We start from the raw sequence: 21260 nt of genomic DNA, 5'->3' as shown, positions 1-21260 counted from the left end.
CAAGACAAAACTACCAAAAAATGAAATAAATATTTCAGCCTAGGAATAATGCCTGGGGGAAAAAAGAAAAAAAAAAAAAGAAGAAAAAAAAAAGAAAAAAAGAAAAGAAACAAAAGACAACCACGTAAGCTATTATATGCCAACAGTACAGTCAGTCTGTACAACAAAATGTTTTGGAGTGCCTCTCTCTGCTGTGTTGGGCTTTTCGGAGGTACCACTAGGTTTGACCCTGTCCGAAAAGGGACCTTTGAACGTCAGATCCCTACATGTTCTGTACAACATGAAGCCTGAAATGCCCTGAACGCGGAGAGGTGACAGCCTAAAAGACTGGCATCCTGGAGCTTATAATATTGCATTAAATGTCCATCATTCATTTATGAATACCGTGTCAATCCGTCCCAAAATATTTCTGTCCAAAGTGGATGGGAGGAACTGGGTCCTTCTCTGACGACAGCACGGTGATGTTTGGAAATTCCTTGATCACAGTCTGTACACCTGTATAAAGTGAGGAACGGGTCAAAGTAATATTGAATGATCATTGATGGTATTGGAATTTATAAATGAATACATGTACATGCTTAACTGCTCTGAGTGTGTTTGAGATATAGCAAATATATTTAAATAAAGAGCATGTTGATGATGATTTTTATTTTGATGGCCCTAAGATTGAATGATGATGCTAGAATCTATATCAAAATACATGTCGTTTGAAGGATCTTCTATTATTGGAAAAATTTTAAAACCAAAATAAAAGTTAGAAAAATGATGCCCTCAAATTGAACAGTTGTGCGTCATTTCTTTTTGGATGCCGTCAGCAGACATGAAGTATTACAATATAAAGATGAAATCTTTGAATTGTATTATTGATGCAAAGCTTCCCTGAAGCAGAAAAATCATAGAAAAAATCGGGGGGGGGGGGGGGGGGTGTTTCACAAAGATTTTAAGTCAAACTTAACTCTGATTTGGACTTAAAAATTATGGAAAGCCATTTGTAGCCTTAAAATGAAATATATTCAAAAACAAAATATGAGTGATTTGAATAAACGTTTTATGCCTTTTAAAATAACTTTTACAAAATGTTTTCGAGGATGCTAATGGCTTTCCATAATTGTTAACTTAGGATCTTTGTGAAACACCCCCCCCCCTGATATTAGGGGAAAATCGTGCCCGCAATGGAAGTGTCACTGTGATGAAAGAAGAGAAACAGGAAATGCGGTAGCAGACCATTCTTACCATGTGGAGTACAGAACAAAGTGAGAAGAAGAATGTTCTTGTCCTTGACTCCATGTTCCTGTAGAACCCTTACTGCCTGTATCACTGTGTTCCCTGAATCTGGTTTCAAGAGAAATGAAAGAAGATGAATTCAGCATCCTTCACACCAGGGAAAAAATTAATATTTCTTTTTCGGGGGCTACTTTTCAAGCTTGCCTGCATGAAAATAACATTCTAAAATTTGTTTTGCATTGAACTCTATGCAAATTTACAGGGCTCTTTTCTTATTTTCGGGGGCTCTTTTAGGCATTTCGGGGGCTATTTCGCCCTGAGCCCCCGTGTATTTTTTTCACTGCTTCACACGAGCATTGCATTAATTATGGCAAATGATTTATGGGTAAATCTGGACGGAAATAATTCTAATGGAAATTACAATGTAACATATTTTGGGGTACAGCTCAAATGGTCAGAAACTTATTGTATTGTTTCTATATTTATTTTGATCAGAATCTTGAAAATACCTACTAACCTCCTGCTTTTCAATTACAAAACACTTTAAAGGTATAGACCAGTTTTGGAAATGCCCCTCTCTCAAAAAATGAAATGGAAGCTCTTATTACCAATCGTGTGAAAGGATATGTTTTGACTAATATATAATACAAATTTTGCCGGGAAACCACCTACTAATTGATATATTTGGAAAATTATCATATCGATCCGGCCTGGATAGATATCGAGAATGCATTTCAACATTGAAAATTTGGGCTTATATTTCTGCTTTTTTTGCGAATTTAGGTTGCAGTATCGCTATCTAAACCTCTGAAGGCAATATTTAAACAATATTGAATGAATATTTTGCACCCTTGAAACCCTTGAACTGCAATTTTACCACTACCGATCTATATCTTTAAGTAGAGACTTACTGAGTATTGGGTACATGAGAAGCACTCTCCTTTTACTGATGTCGGGAGGAAACTTGGCATAGTACACCTTGGCTTCATCCGTCTCTTCATTCGTTTTGATCAGAATCTTACCAATACGTATCGATCTGCAGCAGTCTCTAAGACCATGTTCCATGGCCTCACCTTTAGATAGAGCACAAAAAAAAAAAAAAAATTAACTTTCTATCCTATCATTTTAAGATAAACATTGTAACTTGCGAATCTTTGAAACATGAAAAAAAAAATCTTTAAATGCTACACAAATAATCTCCCTGTGACACATTGTATTCATCATGGGATAGATATATACCAAAGGCTTCAAAACTGTGTCAATTCAATTCAATTTTTTTTTATTCATCCAATATCACAAGAATAAATGGAAATTTGTTTTGGTCACACATTGTTAAAATATGCCGTAAATAACTGTGTATAAACTGCCCTCGTGTATTAACAGCACCTCTCTTTTTCGCCCTTAAAAAAAAAAAAAATTTGCTGCTGAATGTGTAAGATCATTGTTGTAAATTAAAAAACAGTAGAGGACCTACTGTAGGATAGAACCTTGTGATACGCCATGTAATAGAAGAAAAATTGGAGGAATTATTATTATAAACTATTGAGATCTATCAGAAAGATTACTTTCAAACCAAGATGACAGACAACTTTGAGTGTTGTTCTAATTTCGAGTGGTAAGTCAACACACCGATTACTGAGCTGGGAGACATTGCCAGGCATAGCGCCAGGTGGAGGGTCAAAAATCAAAACTTAAAAACTTTTTTTTTTTTTTTTTGGTGTACCGCGTATAAGCCGCACCCCAGACTTTGAATTTTTTTCGGCGGCAAAAGAGTGCGGTTTATACACCGTTAATTACGGTAATATATATATGAGAAACTATATCATTGTGTTTATAATCATAGAAGAACCATCAAAATAAAAGGTAGACAAAACAGAAATATTCTCATACATTACACATTGAAAATGATGAAAAAGAATAGAAGATCAGTGTGAAGGAAGGAAGGAAAACCATGCCAAGCCGATACTTGGGCCCACATGCTTCTCACTCCATTTGGTTGTACAAACGAACGAGTACGGTATGGAACATATGAGCTCAAATATTGGCTTGTGCAACTGTGCAAGATTAATCTCCAATGTATACAAGGGTTAAAAGTAGGTACGTTTCTAGTACATGTGTTTGCGTCCAAATAAGTTCACTACATGGGTAATATAATATCCATATAATTTCAAATTGTATAAATAATTGGGAAAAAAAATATATATGCAAGACAATGAAGGAAAAAAAAGCTCTGTGAGTATAAATATGAATCCTTGCCAAATATAAATAAACATAGAAAGAGAGAGCGAGGGAGAGAAAGAAAGAATGAAGAAAGAATGAAATAGCTCACCACTTCTCATGATGCTGACGCCACAGTTTCCATGCAGGAACTCCACCACTTTAAATGGGGAAGAGAGAGAGAGATAGGGAGGGGTAGTGAGAGCAACAGAGAGAAAGAGAGAGAGAGAAACAAAGAGAAATAGAGAGAGAGATAGGGAGGGTTAGTGAGAGCAACAGAGCAAGGGAGAGAGAGAGAGAAACAGAAATAGAGCGAGAGATAGGGAGGGGTAGTGAGAGCAACAAAGCAAGGGAGAGAGAGAAAAACAGAAATAGAGCGAGAGATAGGGAGGGGTAGTGAGAGCAACAGAGCGAGGGAGAGAGAAAATGGGGGGGGGGGGAGAGAATGAGGAAATAAATTAAATAACTCACCACTTCGCATGATGCTGACGCCACAGTTTCCATGCAGGAACTCTACCCCTTCAAAGGGTTCCCCTGTTGGTGTAGTCACTTCACATGTCTTGTAAGGTAGCTGGTTCAAACCCTCCTCAACAACCAATCGGATCTGAGAACATGGGAGCAAAGGAAGTATGGAAAATGATATGATTCAAATTGCACAATGTATATTTAAAACAAATTGTCTTACAAGATTTATATTTCATCAATCTTTCACTTATCATGCTTCAATACAGGGCAATCATAAAGTGGAATTCAAATTCTATACTCTTCTCCTCACTGGATGTTGAAAAACATTTAAATTATTTCTACCTTTGTTATGTGTATGATAGTATTTTTATTTGTATTTGAAATCCAACCTCCAGTTTTAGTTGCAATAAAGAAATAATAATAATAATAACATAATAATAACAATTGAATACAAGAAGCAAGAGAAAATGTATTAACTGGCTTTTCTCAATTTCTAGGGAATGAATCGTTGCATTATATTGTCTGTTTTGTGGAGAAAGCTATCATAAAAACATGTCTTGAGGCAAGAAAATTAGGGAAGAAGTACAGGGCATTTTGGGTGGGGCTGGTTATTTGGGAAACATATGCAGCTTTCTTTGAAAGTGTATAATCTGACCCGACAATTGCAAAATGCGCAGAGTGTACACAAACTCACAGGCCCGAATTCACAAAGGAGGTTTGTTGACAAACCTTTGTTTTCGACGCGTTTTTACAAACCAGGTTTGTAAAAGACGAGTCAAAAACGTGTCATATGACGTACATAAATGTTGACAAACCTCCTTTGTGAATTTGGGCCACAAAGTTATCAAATTAATAAACTCTTAACTAATTTAACAAATATAACAATAACAATAACAACAACCACAAAATCACATATCATAAAGTGTGGAAGTCAAAATAACTATAGATATCTCACCAGTCTGTTTGCATAAAATACAAAGTCACCTCTCGAAGTTGTCCTGCAACAAAACAAGAACAAATATAGTAAAAACTAAGTACAAATCAATCATTTCTGAATAAAGCTTCTGAAAAGCAAAAAAGTAAGACAAAAAATACAGAAATATATTGTCAATACTCAATAAACTAGTATCACTCTGCTGTGCAGTGATTGCAAACTGCGAGTCCTGTGACCAGTAACTATGAAACTGAAACTGCAACAATCACAATGTTAAACTCCCATCAAGCATCAAAATCAGACTCAGACTCAGAGTATTTTATTACATTATGATTAACAAATGAGCAATTTGAACACTGCTGAAGTAAAGAACAACACATAGTCTTGTAAAAAAGGTCAAATTTAAGTCTTAACTGAAGCTCAGATTATTTTAATTGGATTTTTGATTTAACAACTTGGTTTGAATCAAGAGAGGGAAATCACCATAATCCATAGATCTAGATAGATCTATTCCTCAATTTTCAAGAATTTCATGTCCTGGAAATTTACTTACTTATCTCTAATGAGGGTCTGAAGCTCTCGTATCTGGTTGTCTAACTTCAGAATTTTGAGTTGGCAGCCATATTCTGGTTCTCCAATGCTGTTTGAACCGACAGAACTGTCACTTTTGTCCGACTTGTCTTCTCCCATATTCGCAGAAGCACGTGTTCTTTGCCTTTATTTGGATTTTGCTTCTGATCTGATGTGCCCACGTATTCAATTCGATGAAAGAGAAAGGGGCACCTCTTGTAAGTTGTAACACACTTAAAATCGAGATTGAGTCAATGATGTAGTACAATCGAAGATATCACGCAATTCCCCTTATGATGTGAACGTTAAGAAGTCAAATTTATTTAAACATATCCAATAAACCCCACAAATTAATCACATTTCGCTAGCTCGACCACTCAAATTCAACTTTATTTATGTCTGTTGTCACAAAGTTAGCGCAGAGGGCAGCAAATAACATGATGAAAATTGCTATGGCGGAGAGCATGGGAAGTATCCTTTCACACGTAAGTTTATTTTAAATTTTCTGTGGTTGAATTCATTCTGTGCATGTGCTCAAGAGAATATGATATTTTAACGATGCATAATAAAGAAACGACAATATTTAGCAGGTTATAATGTGATTTTGTGCGTGCCTATTTCAATATTGAATGACTTTGATTGCTCGACATGAAGTCGTAGTTCACTTTCTTGTGTTCCGCTGCGCATCGAGTATTGGAGCATAACATGGCCAAATATAGCCGGGTCGTTATGGCGAGATTTCGCCGTCCTCTCCGCTCCTGGAGCTAGCTGCGCCGTGACCATGGTGCCATGAATATGCACGGCCACGGCCAATACTTAGTGGATGGCTTTTCAAGGATCATTGAGTTTGATCTTGGGTTGTCCTTCCAAATATTTGGCTAGGTAATGTGACTCTTGCGAGTGGTCATTTAATATTTTGGGGGTGAGGATTATGGGGCTTCTAATTTGAAACTGAAGGCGACGATTGACCAGGGTTGACCACTTTGAAACTTTGTCTTTGTGTGAAATTTACAGTGAAAAAGTAGACTAGGACGGTCTAGGCCTAGACCTCTAGACTGCATCGGCTTGAACATTCTTATTTTTTGGTTTACACTTTATACAGACTGAGAAATAAGAAAGAGATTAGTTACGGAGCAAGCAAGGTCAACATCATAATATTTTTTTCATTTTTTTTTTGCAGAAAAGAGGTGTGCAACTTTTTTTTAAAATGTTAAAAAGAAAAGAAAATAGAATAAATCTTGAGTCCATAGACCCTAGTGGCTATGGGCCTAATCTAAACCAATTTTAATGTTCAGCAATCTTGAATCTAGACATAACTAGTTTAGTGAGATGTCATGCTTGAACTTGAACAAAAGAAAAGTAGCATGAAGCCATGAGCCTATGACTCCAATAAGGATTAAATGAAAAACATGAAAAAAGAACAAAGTGAAAATGAATATATAGTCTATGAAACAATTGATTTTGCAACAAGCAATACAAGGTAAATTTCTGAAACAATTTGTACAGCAGCAATGTGATCAATACCTCGGCTGCCGGCTGCGTCTCAAAAAACCGTCATAAGTACAAGTTGAGCGACATCCCTTCGAAACGCGTGTTAAACTAAATACACACATTTTTTCTGTACTAATGACGGGTTTCGTGAGATGCAGCCCTGTAGGCTGTAGTTCTAATTAAGTATACAATTAAAATCTTATGTGAGGAAGCGGAGGAGAAGAAGAATGAATATTTAAAGGAGAAGAAGAAGTTCATTCTATTTTTGGTTATATTTGAAATATATTGCCATTTCAAGAGTACTTCTTTCCATATAAAATTGTTACATTGATATTGTTCCATGAGGATTTAATTAAAAAAGAAATGGGTAGCTCACAAATACATATTTCGCCTTTACTGGAACTATATTCTCTTCAATGTGCAGTTTTCACAGAGCAACAACCAACAAACGAGCGAATCATTAGAAATGGAGGAGACCGGAGAAGCATCGTTGGAGTCTAGCTCTGTTGAGCTGTTGACCAGTGAAGATCCATCAAGTGAGAAGGATGTCCCAGAGCTCCCCAGGGAAGAAAGTGCGGACAACCTCTCAGAAAACTTTGCAGATGCCTTAACCACTCAGGATGGTGATTTTTTTTTTATTGTTTATATTTTGTTTATGATCAATAAAAAGGTTATGGAAAAGAGATCATTGAGAGAAAGGGAAGGACGATATTAAAGACAGAGATTAATGTTGGAAAGAGAGAAAGAAAATGAAAAGAAGGAGGAGAGAGAGAGAGAAGGAGGAGGGGGGGGGGATGGATGAATATGGGTGCTTGGATGGAAAATAAAGAATTGTAGTCTTCATGATTTCCTTTTCAAATTGTATCCCCACTTACATGCAAATATACTTCAAAAACAATTAAAATTTCTGTTAAAGCCACTTAGTGGTTAAAGACTTTCAATGCACAAACAATTTTTTCTAGGCAAGCCCTTTCAAGTTCTTACAGAAGCATGACTATTTAACCTTTAACCCCTTGTCCTGACAGAGCCAGTAAATGAGGTCATTCTCAGCAAGGAGAGTCCGGCTGTTGAATCCATCGTGGTGCAGTCTGAGCCGGAACAGTCCAGCAAGCAAGTGAACGGTGATCTCCAGACCAAGGAGGATGTGCAAACCAGTACAGAAGAGGTGCTTTCCGAAGGAGCGGAGACGGCCACCCCGGTCCTAGCCGTAGAAAAGACGTCCAAGGAAACAAAGAAAGAAGGGAAGAAAAGCAAGAAAGGTAAGGCCGAATTAGGGTGCTTACACAACCCTTATCTATAGTTTTGGTTCTATAAATTGTGTTGTGCCAGCTTGAATGTAAATTACAAATGTAATATAACTTCTTTCCTGTAAAGGTGAATTTATTTAGATGCGAACAATGATTTCTAGTCTTGCCAAATGAGTGAATGTTAAGATAAGAACTACAATTAGGTGTTCAGTGTATTTTCAAGTTCTATTAATTAAAGCATCACCTTTTCTCTCTGTATTTATGGATATTTTTAAAATCAGACAACATTATTTATCTTTCTCTCTGATCATCTTTTGTCCTCCAATCTTTCCTGTGCAATATAAATTGATTCCAAGTTCTTATATTAGACAGTGTAAAGAGTTGATGTGCTATATTTGATATTGTTTGTACAACCTTTCCTTTGTTTCTCAGGCAAAGATGCCGAACACATGAGTCGCGCCATCATGCAAGCCTTGAATGGATTAGAAACGCCAGAGGATAAGATAGCTGCCTTATGTAAAAAATATGCAGAGCTGGTAAGTTTACGAGTTTAAACACAGATTGATAAATTCCAAAGCACTGTAGAAGTGCATAGAGGTGGCACGTCATCATGTTTATGGGCTGTAGAGAGAGAGAGAGAGAGAGGATATTTTTTAACTTGCCAGCCTTCAATGGATTATTCTAGAAAATAGAAAATGTTCAATGTCCAAAAGCCTGTCGTCAAGAAGATCACTATAAAATATTCTCTCTGTTTACCTTATATACTCGTAAAACTGTGATATACGTGTCAATGTAAGTGTAAAAGGCAGTCTTAAAAATCAATGAATTTTCTAAATGGTGTTTAGGATGTGTAAATGGACGGCATATCAGATTTTATGAAATTTCTTGTTTCGTTCAGCTTGGTGAGCACAAGTCTCTTCAGCGAGATAGCAAGACGCAGACCAAGCAGCTTTCTCAGATCCAGCGTGAACGAGATCACCTCCAGAGTGAGCATGGGAGAGCACTCCTGGCGAAGAGCAAGCTGGAGAGCCTGTGCAGGGAGCTTCAGAGGCACAACAAGACTATCAAGGTTAGCAGTTTCAACTGGTTACAATTGGTTTCAACCAGTTTAACAAACTTCAGAGGCACAATAAGACTATCAGGGTAAGAAGTTTCAACTGGGTACAATTGGTTTCAACTTGTTTTAACTGAGCTTCAGAGGCAGAATAAGACTATCAAGGTTAGCAGTTTCAACTGGTTGCAATTGGTTTCAACCGGTTTCAACTCGTTTCTTCTCTAACTATTACATGCAGCTTGTGTACCTTCATGGATTTCATCAGGTTTCCACTTCCCTACAGCTTGTGTATGGAGCTTCGGGGCATAACAAGACTATGAAGTGATTTCATATAGTTTTAACTGGCTATAACTGGCTCAACTGGTTTTTCTAAAAAAAATGTTCCATGCAGCTTGTATATCTTCAAGGTATATAGTTTTCACTAGATTTCCACTTGTTTGTAGAGAAGCTGTTCCATACAGCTTGTGTAGGGAGCTACAGAGGCACAGTAAGACTATCAAGGTATTTGGTTCCATCTAGTTGTATCTGGTTTAACCTGGTTTCTTGCATAGATAAAGTACATAACAGGATTCATCACCAACAACATCCAGAATGAATAACAATGTCCTATACATGCCTAAAGAAAACTATATGCTATTGTCCACGATAAACTTTTCCTGCTTTGAATATATTCTCAATGTTGTTGTGGTTTTGTTGTTGTTGTTTTAATGGTGCGTATCATTCATCATATCATTTATTTATGCCAATTTAATTTTTCCCCAAACAAATAATTTATTATTCTCCAAATTTCATCTCTTGATCTCTCAATTTTCAATTCTTTTATAGGAGGAGAGTCTTCAGAGAGCCAGGGAGGAAGATGAGAAAAGAAAGGAGGTTTCCAATAAGTTCCAGGTAAGTGTCTGGATTGCAGGATTGATGGTAAACTTGGTATGCTGGTAGTCATATGAACTTACATTGGCAAGATGTTATATCCAAACAAGAAGTGTGCTTGAGTACCACCAACAAGATAAAGTCCCTTTTCGTATGCATTGTATACAATCACACATTAAGTCCAATTGATATGGCAAAATCTCTTTTGTAGTCAATCTACAATTACACACGTGTGTGAAGTGAGTGATTTTGAATATGCACCATCACAACATTAAAAAGATATTGTATTGTATGTTTCAGAATAACTTTTAAGTTCATGTTGAAATGTGAACATGCATGAATTATTATTAACATCCCACCACTTTGACCGCAGTCATCCACCCCTGACATTATCATTAAGTGTGTACAGGCCCCTTTATCCCTCCAGTATTCCTCACTTGTTTCCAAACCAAATCATACACAAAGATCATTTAAACACTTTTTCATTTGAAGTTTTACCTTCAGATTTTGTTTTGTTTTTGAGGCCGCCATCCTAGTCAAGCATCACTTATGATGGCGGTCTCCTGCACTTTTTCAACAGATAGTTCGGATAATACTCAAAATTTATGATAATATGTTATGGAAATATTAAGTTTCGTTATTATATGTACATATATTATGTAAAAAATCATTTTGAAATGAGGAAATTATTGTGTGTACATGTTGTATTATACCTTACATTTATATGTTCTTTGTTACTCAGTTATATATTATATTTGGAAAAATAAAATGAAATCAAAAATGCTCATGAGAATGAATCATTTAATCTGTTATGTTCTGCAGCAAACGATCAACGAGATCACGACACAAATGCAGGATAACCACACCAGAAACATCAAACTGAAAGAGGAGAACATTGAGCTAGCGTCCAAACTCAAGAACCTTGTAGAGCAGTATGAGAGAAGAGAGGAGGTAAGTGCACTAACATCTTCCTTGTCATTCTATCATTTGGTGGTATTCTGAGTCCAATTTTATCCCTAAAATATGCATTTTATCTTCATAGAATAATTGGTATTCTGAGACTACTCTTTATCTAATATTTTATCTTAATCTCTTACTTCTCACATGCCCATCTAAGTTACGTTGCATAATAAGTTTGACTTTAATGCTATTGTTAAGCTGAAAATAGGGTAGGGGCTATTTTATCTTTTGGATGCATAGTAAATGCGACATTGAAATAGTTCTTATTGGTTATCGCATCACAAATGGGCATGTCTTAGTGGGATAAAACCTTCCTAAATTGATTTTCAGAATACCGGTTTATGAAAGTTTTAAGGGGTATTTTATCTCGCTGATTAAAGATAAAATGCATCTCAGAATACCGTCCCTGATATTTGCTTCAGGTTTATTTTGTCTTGGGGTTTGAATGTATGATATTTGATCCAGGGTTACAGTTGGGAATTTAGTTAGTGAAGGGAATACACTGCAGAACAATTGTTGCTGAAGCATATGTAATACAGTCGAACCTGTCTATAGTGACCACCCAACAGAAACACAAAAAGTGGTCTCTATAGACAGGTTCCTTTAGTACATGTTTTAATGAGAAACCATACAAGGGCAACACAAAACGCGGTCTTTGTAGACAGGTGGTCACTAAAGCAGATTTGACTGTACAACCCATTTAGAATAAGGATGAGTATACTTGTGTACCTTACAGCATAATGGTAGCCATTAATTCCAAGAACTCATCAGCTTCTCATCAGCAAGATTTTCACAATAAGAATTTTTAATTCGTAATGTCCAATAAAGAGATTTTCTTTTCCTCTACTCATTAGGGAGCTTACTTGTACAGGAATTACAAATTTTTTATTTGATTATTAAATACAATAGATTTTATTGGTTTAAATTTGTATATTCTTTTTCATGTTCATCCATATTCAGACTCCACTGCATAAGTTGATGTAATATCAATAAACGTAACTTATCTTTCCTCTTTTGTCCCTCCTCCTCAGCACATAGAGAAGTTATTCAAGCATAAAGACTTGGAATCGCAGCTCTATGATGCCAAACTGCAGCAGTCAAATCTAGCGTTAGCGGAGGAGAAAGAACGGAATAAACGAGAAAAAGAATTGGTAAGTAATTAGTATATTAGTTGTAATTTTGTAGTCCTAAAAATGCAGCAATACATATATCAGTATTTATAAAATGAGTTCTTAAATGTAGGCACATGAATGTGAATTATTCTCTCCTACTACACCTACTTTGCAAAGAATTTCCCATCATAAAAGTGATAATGCACATGTATTAGATGATCGTATGTATACATCTGGTGCGTGCAAAATTAAGACGCGGTGAAATGCACATAGTTTCAATGAGCTTGACAAGTCTTGTTCATTGTGATTTGTGATTGTGATTTGACCAACATTGACTAGCATTGATGTATTGATTAACACTCATAGCTTGTTTTCATAGCTGTACATCATGTTTTAACTCCATTTAAGATTGTCACTTATTGTTTATATTTCATTTGACTGCTTTTGAGAACTCTGAATATCGGACTTAAAGTTCCGGGTATATTGTCTACTCACTCATGTACTGATCACTGATTGGCTGCCCATATGATGTGTTGCTCATTCCTCATGGTGTATGTTCATTTCTTATGTTGTTTGTTCATTTCATTCCTCCAGTTAATTGCAGAATCGGTAGATTCAAAAAGAAGATTGGAAATGTTCACGAAACAAGAGGCACAGTTGAAAGCTCAGGTGAGATCCAAAATCATGTATATATATATGCCCTGTATTTTCTATGAGAGTTTTTATTCACTTCCTATAAGTCAAGCTATTATTAATTTAGATCTGGGCCCAGTCCTATAAACAGTTGATATTAATCAAAATTTGATTGAGATTTATATTAATCACAACTATGTACACAAGAGATGGGAGACTGCAAGCTTGCAATAGTTGGAGGAATTGCGATCGATTTGGATCAATCGCAACTCTTTATGAATTAAGACAGGCCCCTAAAGTTATTTAGTATCATTGCTACCATAATCTTTAAATGTATGTATAGTTCATGTGTTGCTTTGTACAGATATATGTTTTAAAAGGGAGGGAGGGAGAAATTCTACTGTATGATTAACTATTCATTCGCACCAGGACTCTAGATTAGCTAAAACCGGTAGTGACAAGCGTGTTGTTTAATCTGTACATTATGTTCATTATACAGTTGGCAGTGTATACCGAGAAGTTCGAAGAGTTCCAGAGTACCTTAACAAAGAGCAATGAAGTCTTCCAGACATTTAAACAAGAAATGGACAAGGTAAGAAAAAAACAAATTGAATATCTTTTAGGTATTTGTTAGATAATGACTTAAAGTCTATTTAATGTTTAAAAAAATTAAGTTAGAAATGTGTGAGACTGGAGAGTAAATAAAGGAGTAGAGAGGGAAAAGGAGATTCAAGAGTGACTAAATTCATTATTATAAATTTTGTGAGGAACTGATTAACTCTACTGTCGTATTCGGGGCGTAGTATTGTAAAAAATAAATAAAATAAGTATGGAAACCATCCTTTAGCTTCACCAGCAATGTGCAGAAAAATTGATATTTCTCTCGCTTTTTTTTTTTTGGGGGGGGGGGGGGTGTGGTCCTGAATAAAATTGTCTGCTGTTGTCTCAATGCTGTATCATATTGCCTGTTGTCATTCAAGAATTAAGACGTAACTCCTTATATTGAAGAGGCTATATGGTGTAGTGTTTATATCACCGGACCGTGGATCCACTGTACCAATGATCATTGGCCAGACATTAATCTACATTTGCCACTCTCCACGTGGGTGAAGGCAATTAGAACCTGGTTGGAAGAAATTCCTCAAATGCTTTAGTTTCTTTTTTTATGGCGGCTCAGCTACAGCCGGGGTTAATAATATGATACTTTGTATTAAAGCCTATATGCACTAGTTTTGCCTGGAGGGATTAGACCTCCATGCGTTGTCACTGACAGGTGTTTATCTCATCAAATCAGCTCTCAATTAACATAAGAAAAAGGGGGCCATGAGGGATCAAGAGGTATCGCTTGGGCATTGTTGGCTATATAGAGGGCGCAAGTACTTAGCTCCAAGTAGTGCAGTCCTGCTTTAAGCTCAATAAAGTATATTCTATAGTAGCTGTGCTATATAAATTCATCTATTATTATTATCCTCCTCTCATTCTACAGATGACCAAGAAGATCAAGAAGCTAGAGAAAGAGACAAACCTTTGGAGAGGCCGATGGGAGACCAGTAACAAATCACTCATGACTATGGTGGAAGAGGTAAGATTCTCATAAAGGGTTGCTGTAGTTGACTGGTTTGATCAATGGGGCTGCAAAAGGTCCTGGGTTCAACACCAGGATGGCACATACGTCCTTTGGCAAAATATTAACCTATATTTGCAACTCCATCGCCAGAAGAGATATAGGACCCCAAGACACTGTTTACTTCATGCCTCTGTCAAAGTTAAAAGCAGTTTAAATGCTATTGCATGTATGCACCACCACAATGAGTATTTTCTGTCATAATGTTTCATAAGATTAAGAATATTAATTTCATAAATCTTGTGTGTTCATAAATATTCTTTATTTATTTTACATTTTAATAAAAAAATTCCTCTTTTTCATAATTCTGAAAGTAAAAAAAAGTTGTTTCCTAAATAAATGTATGTACTTGTGAAGATAGGCCCATCAACCCTCGTGAAGTAATAAGGAAATTAATTTCTTGTAACAAAATTGGGACATACATGTTTCAAAATATGCAGAACAAAAAGTAAGGGAATAACATAAAGTCATGACCAAGTTGCCAATTTGTCATTCTGAAATTGTGATTTTGATATTTATGTCATAGCTATTTTTGTTGAACTAGTTTTGTTATGTTTGATTGTTCTGCTTTTGTTTTGACTCTAAAGTGCTCAACACGATTTTTGATGTTGAGTTTGTGATTGATTTCAATCCCGTTACAGAAAGGACGGCATGAGAAGGACATGTCCGACAAGCTGATAAAGATCAACAGACTAGAGAAGCTATGTCGAGCCCTGCAGGCAGAGAGGAACGCCCTCATAGGCAAAGCAAGAACAGGTAAGCAGTCTTTACCAACGGTTGGTACGACACATGCTCCTGCAACAAATCCTCTAGAGTAATTTTCTACACTAACCACACACCCCTAATATCTAGCCTGGACTGCTGAATGTCATTAAGTTAGGGTTATATTCTTGAATGACTTTGCTTCTTTGCTGTGGATTGCAAATACTGTCAAAGTAATTACATGGTCTACCGTAATTTAAGTTGTTAAAGGTAGAGACCAGTATTGGAAACGCCCCAAATTCAAAAAATGAAATGGAAGTTCTCATTACCAATCATGTGAAAGAATATGTTTTGACTAATACATGATGATAAAAAATTTGCCGGGAAACCGCCTACTAATTCATATATTTGGTAAATTTGTTTCTCTCATGGTCTGTGAGAGATATAGGGTAGTCCCATATACATCTTTCTGTGTATATTGCTTGTAACTTTACGAAGAATGGGCCAAATTTCTTATCATTTTGATGATTCCAGAACCTTGCAGATGCTAGATGCTAGATGATCAACCTTTTCTGATCGATTCCACAACGTTTCTTTCACAATGCAATCGCACGACCATAACTGGTCTTTACCTTTAAGGGTTTTCCCATAAGAAATATCTCATACCGAAGTTATTAATGAAATGAAAAAATTACACTACCATGCATTCATATTGCCATTACTTGTTCCCCAGTTTGGTATCATTTATAAATTGTTAACTTTTGTATTGTGAATGATTGTGAAATTGACACTTGAATGCTTTATATTTGTTTGTGAATATAGTTTCACAGAGGGGGTAAAATGATTGAAATATCCTACTTCTTATGAATTGATCTACATTTGCCACACTCAACCCAGGTGATGTAAATGGGTACCTCGTAACCTGGCAGGAATTAATTCCTTGAAATGCTAGAGCGCCGTAATGGCAGCCGTGCTAAAGCAAGGGTAATAATCGGGAGTGCCAGGAGAGTCAAGTCTGACAGACATGAGCGCTATACAAGAACCCACTATCATTATTATTATTATTATATGTAGATGAGACCCCTTCATCGGCATCAGACCTGGTCCTAGAACTCAACTCAGCCCAAGAACCAACCTGCAACGGGGAGATCATCTCAAACCCACAGCCCGAGGCCAACCCTGTCAGCGAACCGACGCAGAGTAGCCCATCAGAGGACAGCACCGCAGTAAGCACGGAGGGAGAGAAGGTTGGAGGAGGAGATAGAGGCGAAGGAGGAGTTGGAGAGGAGGGGGAGGAGGGGGAGGAGGAGAAGAAGGCAGAGGAAGGGAAGGAGGAGGCGGTGGAAGCTGTGCAGAGTGTAGCGGCAGGAGGAGACGATGGTGGAGAGGAGGAAGATAAAGGAATGGAAGGAGGGAAGGATGGCGAGAGTAAGGTGGAATCTCCCGTATCTTTGGAAGCATAGGAGTTCCTCTGGAATGGTCAGAGATGCAAGTTATGTTCCTGAGAAATCAACTTGCCATGTCCTTTTCTGTTCCTTCCATGAAAATTCCAATTCATTTCATCCTTTCGCTAATCACTGAAACAATTTACTCTGTTAGTACCCTTGGTTTAAATGCCGTCCTCCATTCCATTTATCATCTTTTCCCCTCTCTGTGCATGGTTTGATATTGAAATGAAAGTGGCATACCGGTATGTAGATTAAAAGCATCATTTAACAATGTTAAATCTGAGATGCATGGCCCTACGTGTTATCGGTTTCTGTGGTATGGTGTAATATTGAAGCCCAAAAAAAATTGCGCTTCAAAGTGATCATGAAGTGCCTCAAAAAAGTAAAAATCTTTGAGTGACCGGTTTTACCGTACTCATTTTCCCCAATAGAATGTAGTGTCATGAAAACGCGAAATGAAATTTCGATTTTCAATCATAAATATCTTGATAATCATAGAGGCGATCAGCTTGTATAAGTCATGGGATTCCTGACTGACCTAAAGGTTTATAATTATGATTGCAGCATGAGCTAAATCAAGGATTTTGGTTAAGGATCTTCGACAAAGTAACCGGATCCCTTAAATGTTTTGTTAAAGTATGATAGATATCATGTCAGGGAATTGAAGGAAAGAGGGAACTTTGATACCTTATTAATATTTCTCATGTTGATTTTAAGTGATCTATCATCTTAACATGAGAATGAGCTGTAGAGAATGGCCCTTCTTTCTTTGAATGATGGAAATGTTTAGTTAAATCTTTAAGTCTTTCAAATGGACTGCATAGGTGTGTCGGGTAGTTTTGTATCACACAGCTTAGCCTTTCTTACATCCCAATGCAACACTTATTTGGGATTCTTTGTGTGGCTACATGCTACATTTTAGGAATCGTGTAAAAGGATTATGCAAGGAACTCATCACTTGATTTTCAGTGAGCCAGGGATGGAGGATCCTTATGCAGTTGGTGCTGTTTGAAAGACATGACAGAAAGACTTGATATGAAATAGTTTGATCCTTCAATTTAATGTTTGATGAATTCTTCTATTCTGTGAGTTCCTACTATTTTAAAATTATGTCTGTGATATGAACTTACCTAATGGATTTGGTTGAATAAGAAAATTATCATTTTTTTGTTGGTTTTCTTTCTTTTTGCTTACAAGGCAGAATGTAATCTAAAAGTGCTGTATACGGCAGAAAGGCTATTATTTTGGCAGCTTTTGCCTCAGACTTGAAACCAGTTGTGAGGTTAATGTCTTTCAAATTGTATGGTTTTGCTGTGGAACTCAAATTATGTCTCTATCGATGGGTGAAGAGTGAAGAAGGCAAAGTCTGTCATCATCTTTAATGACCAACAGTATTTCAATTGGTTGGTTATAAACCAAGATACATCCCAGGTTTCTGGCTTAAAGCTAAATTTACCTGAACCTTCTGGTGATAAAATTGTATAGAATAAAAACAAGCTCAAAATAACCTTGAATTGTTTACCATGCATCAGATAAGTAGTTTAGATCATCAAAATGTAAACAAACTATGTAAAATTTGCTGGAAATCACAGTCGATGAAACTGATGACTGTTGTATTGTTTAACATGCCGTTAGGACAACTACTTCAATTTTCCTATCTCACCTATGATACAAGTGCAGCAGATATCTTATCTTTGTAGTTAATAAAATGACAGTATACTTTTTTTAAATCTGTGAAATCCCATTTTTTGGAAATAACCAGAAGTCAAGATTTCCTTAAAGTAGTCACCTGAAGAATCAAAAGTGTTTTGTATTGATGCAAAATTCATATCATTGCAAAAAGGAAACCTTACTAATCAAATATAACAACTTCCCTCTTCAAAATATGTTTGGGGTCAGCAGTAATCATCTCTCAAAAATGTTAATTTTGAGATTCAGATTTTGTGTCTTCAGCGGTCCTCCGTAGAGCGTCAAGATTATGATATCTATATTATTATTTCAGCAAATTATTAATGTTATTCAAGAGAAAATCTTTCCATCCATATTTAATTTGTCCATGATTATCAGTTGTCATGAATTTTCTTTGGGTGACTCCTTTAAAGTTTTTCCTGTGGCTGATCTAATTTTCGCCCCTTTTACCCCCTACTTTATTTGGTATATATTATGTCAACAAAAAATCTTTGTTTAATGTTGTATTCCATGCGTTCACATTTTCATTATTGTCATTGCTTTTTGGTCAGTTGGGTATCGTTTCTAGATTGTTAACTTTTGTGTTGTGAATCGTTGTGAACTCTGACAATCAACAATTATCACCCCTATTTCAATCTATCATAAGTTGAGCTGTGTCTTTTTTTGTTGTCTGAAACGAATGCCAAATTGACGGAATTCGATTTGCTGATAAAAATGGCAATACCTCAAATGCCAAGCTTATATTACAAGAGTTTCTAGATTCATGCATTTTCTTTCAAATTGTTTGTTTGAACGAGGTATATTGAAGGATAGTTTTGTAAACCTTTCTTGTGTTTAATACTTTATTACACAGGTTTCTAGTAAATGCAATTTTATGTTGATGTGAAGATGTGGAAAAGTTTCTTTGCTTCTCTGTCCTCTATTTTTGTAGGGTGGGGGGGGGGGGGGGGGGAGGCTTTGGGTGTGAGGTTGGGGTTGGTAATTTTCGTACACAGTGTTTTTTCTTATGTCTCTTTCACCTGTATATTTCTTTCATGATATGTGAAATGTTAGATCATCAACACCATCAGTTCACAATAATAAGTAAAAAGGCCATGTGTTCATTTTAGTCAGCTGTTTCTACTTCACCAAGTTTTTGAGAAAGTTGTTGGGTATAAGTTAAATTACAAAGACGTAAAAAAAAAAGAAAATACCTCTACAGTCCAAATGAAAGTGCCTTATACACTTCTCTGATTCTATACACCTGTTTTTGTACAAGAATATGTATCACTGTACATGATTTATTCTGGCAAAATTAATTGTTCTCCTCCCAGGAGGATTTTCCCTTCATCAACAACAGCAGAAACAGTAAATAAGTCGGGAAGGGAGACAGGTAGAAAATTACATTTATGTTACATATGTGCTTTTCTTTGCAATATGATTGTAATAGTTAGTATATTGGTGATATCCAAAGATGCTAGTAATATAGTACATTCAGTGATACAAGTAACATCTTGTTTATGTGAAAGTGTGGTAAATGCCTCGGTTCATCTATAATCTTGGTTATTTGTATACTTGCATCATCATAAGTTTCTTGAGTACGGTCCTTTTGTTTTTCTTCTTTAGAGTGATGTATAGCTTTTTCTGTTGTTTTTGTGAATTGGAAATGTCAGTGAATAATTTGTATCTCAAAGATCCCCCAAAATGATGACTGTCATCAAATTTTGTTGAGAAACACTAAATTGATGGAAGTATTGATATATGAAAATTGGAACATTATTCCCGGCTTGTAGATCCAATGACTAAATTGCATGTTGTGAATGTTTTCTCTAGGCAGGGTTATTTTAAGGTGACCCCTTATTTCTCATTTGCATTGTAGTTGTAGAATTTGTGAATTAATTTAAATTTTCAGCCTGGCTTGAAATAATCACTGAGTGAGTTTGTATACATGGGTTACTGGACATTTGCTATTTATTCAGAATTTCCTTGCAATATGCATGTACCAGGTACCTTAACCATTGCTGTCAGTTTGTAAGTATTCAATATAAGCTTGCCCATGTAACACCAGGAGGGTGTTTCACAAAGATCCTAAGTTGAACTTATCTCTAAGTTGGACTTAAAAATTATGGAAAGCCGTTAGCATCTTTGAAATTATTTTGTAAAAGCTTTTTTAAGAGGCATAAAATGTTGATTCAAATCATTCATAATTTTCTATTATCAAGGAGAATTCATGTTCTTGATGTGGAATTTATAAAAAGTCTAAAATACTTGGAATTTTCGCTTTGAACACATTTTATTTTAAGGCTACTAATGGCTCTCCATAATATTTAGGTCCAACTTAGAGTTAAGTTTGACTTAGGATCTTTGTGAAACACCCCCCAGAAATGAGTTTTTGCATCATGTTTGCAGTGTCATTTCATTGAAATGTGATGATGTATATATTCAGAAATATGTGATAACCAGTATGCAAGTAGTATGGGTAAGACAATGTGAATATTCTTGTTTTTCTATAGGAAGACATTTTTGTAAAGTGATGAAATAAAGATAGAAATTTGTGTTAAGACTCTCTAATCGTAGACAACCTGACAATTCACATGTACAGAGTTTGAAAGTGACCTAAAATTGGAAATGATATTGCCAATAATAAAATATGGGACTGTTTTCCTGTGTGAACTCATGATTACTTCTTTATTATGATTTTTTGTTGTACAATAACACCCTCCCTAAAAGATGATGATATAAAAAATAGATAAGTAATAAATAATTACAAGAAGGAACAAAAAGAGAGAAAATTTGAAATTGAATGCACTTGCAAAAGAGACACGAGAGAAGAAGGGGTAGAGAGGTGGAACAAGAGTTTACTAAGTGATAGATAGACAGATAAAGAGAGATAATTGGAGATCAAGAGAGGGAGAGAGAGAGAGAGAGACTGACAAGACAGACAGAGAGTGAGTAGTCACTATTAGATACATAATGGGAGCGTGAGTTAATCACAGAGTTCATGGTCAATAATAGTCCCAGCCATGGCACTTGTGTCCATT

At 36.0% G+C, this 21260-nt stretch overlaps 2 protein-coding genes across 3 annotated transcripts; one reads left to right on the top strand and one right to left on the bottom strand.

Annotated features, from left to right (window-relative positions):
* Positions 1–366: 366 nt before the first annotated feature.
* LOC575128 (uracil phosphoribosyltransferase homolog) lies at positions 367–5564 on the bottom strand. Of its 2 annotated transcripts, XM_030994576.1 has the most exons (7): positions 5394–5556; positions 4862–4904; positions 3913–4045; positions 3554–3601; positions 2136–2297; positions 1234–1332; positions 367–495 (listed from the first exon to the last, which is right to left on the bottom strand). In XM_030994576.1, exons 1-7 carry the CDS (start codon positions 5528–5530, stop codon positions 389–391), a joined length of 729 nt encoding a protein of 242 aa, XP_030850436.1. In that variant the 5' UTR covers positions 5531–5556; the 3' UTR covers positions 367–388. The 2 variants fall into 2 exon arrangements, with proteins under 2 accessions (XP_030850436.1, XP_030850437.1); XM_030994577.1 differs by lacking the exon at positions 3554–3601 and having other exon boundaries at positions 5394–5564.
* A 234-nt stretch (positions 5565–5798) lies between these two features.
* LOC575189 (alpha-taxilin) lies at positions 5799–20104 on the top strand. The gene is made up of 14 exons (XM_775606.5): positions 5799–5895; positions 7326–7524; positions 7927–8160; positions 8581–8684; positions 9047–9217; positions 10028–10093; positions 10895–11023; positions 12064–12183; positions 12739–12813; positions 13277–13369; positions 14264–14359; positions 15043–15157; positions 16178–16380; positions 20099–20104. The coding sequence occupies exons 1-14, from the start codon at positions 5806–5808 to the stop codon at positions 20102–20104; spliced, it is 1701 nt and encodes a 566-aa protein (XP_780699.5). The 5' UTR covers positions 5799–5805.
* The last annotated feature ends 1156 nt before the right edge of the window (positions 20105–21260 follow it).

The sequence above is a fragment of the Strongylocentrotus purpuratus genome, unplaced genomic scaffold, assembly GCF_000002235.5.
Source record: "Strongylocentrotus purpuratus isolate Spur 01 unplaced genomic scaffold, Spur_5.0 spur5_scaffold_21, whole genome shotgun sequence".
In the NCBI taxonomy this organism is placed as follows: Eukaryota; Metazoa; Echinodermata; class Echinoidea; order Camarodonta; family Strongylocentrotidae; genus Strongylocentrotus; species Strongylocentrotus purpuratus.
Note: the sequence above shows the minus strand (reverse complement) of the source record. Positions and strands in the feature narration are given on the sequence as shown.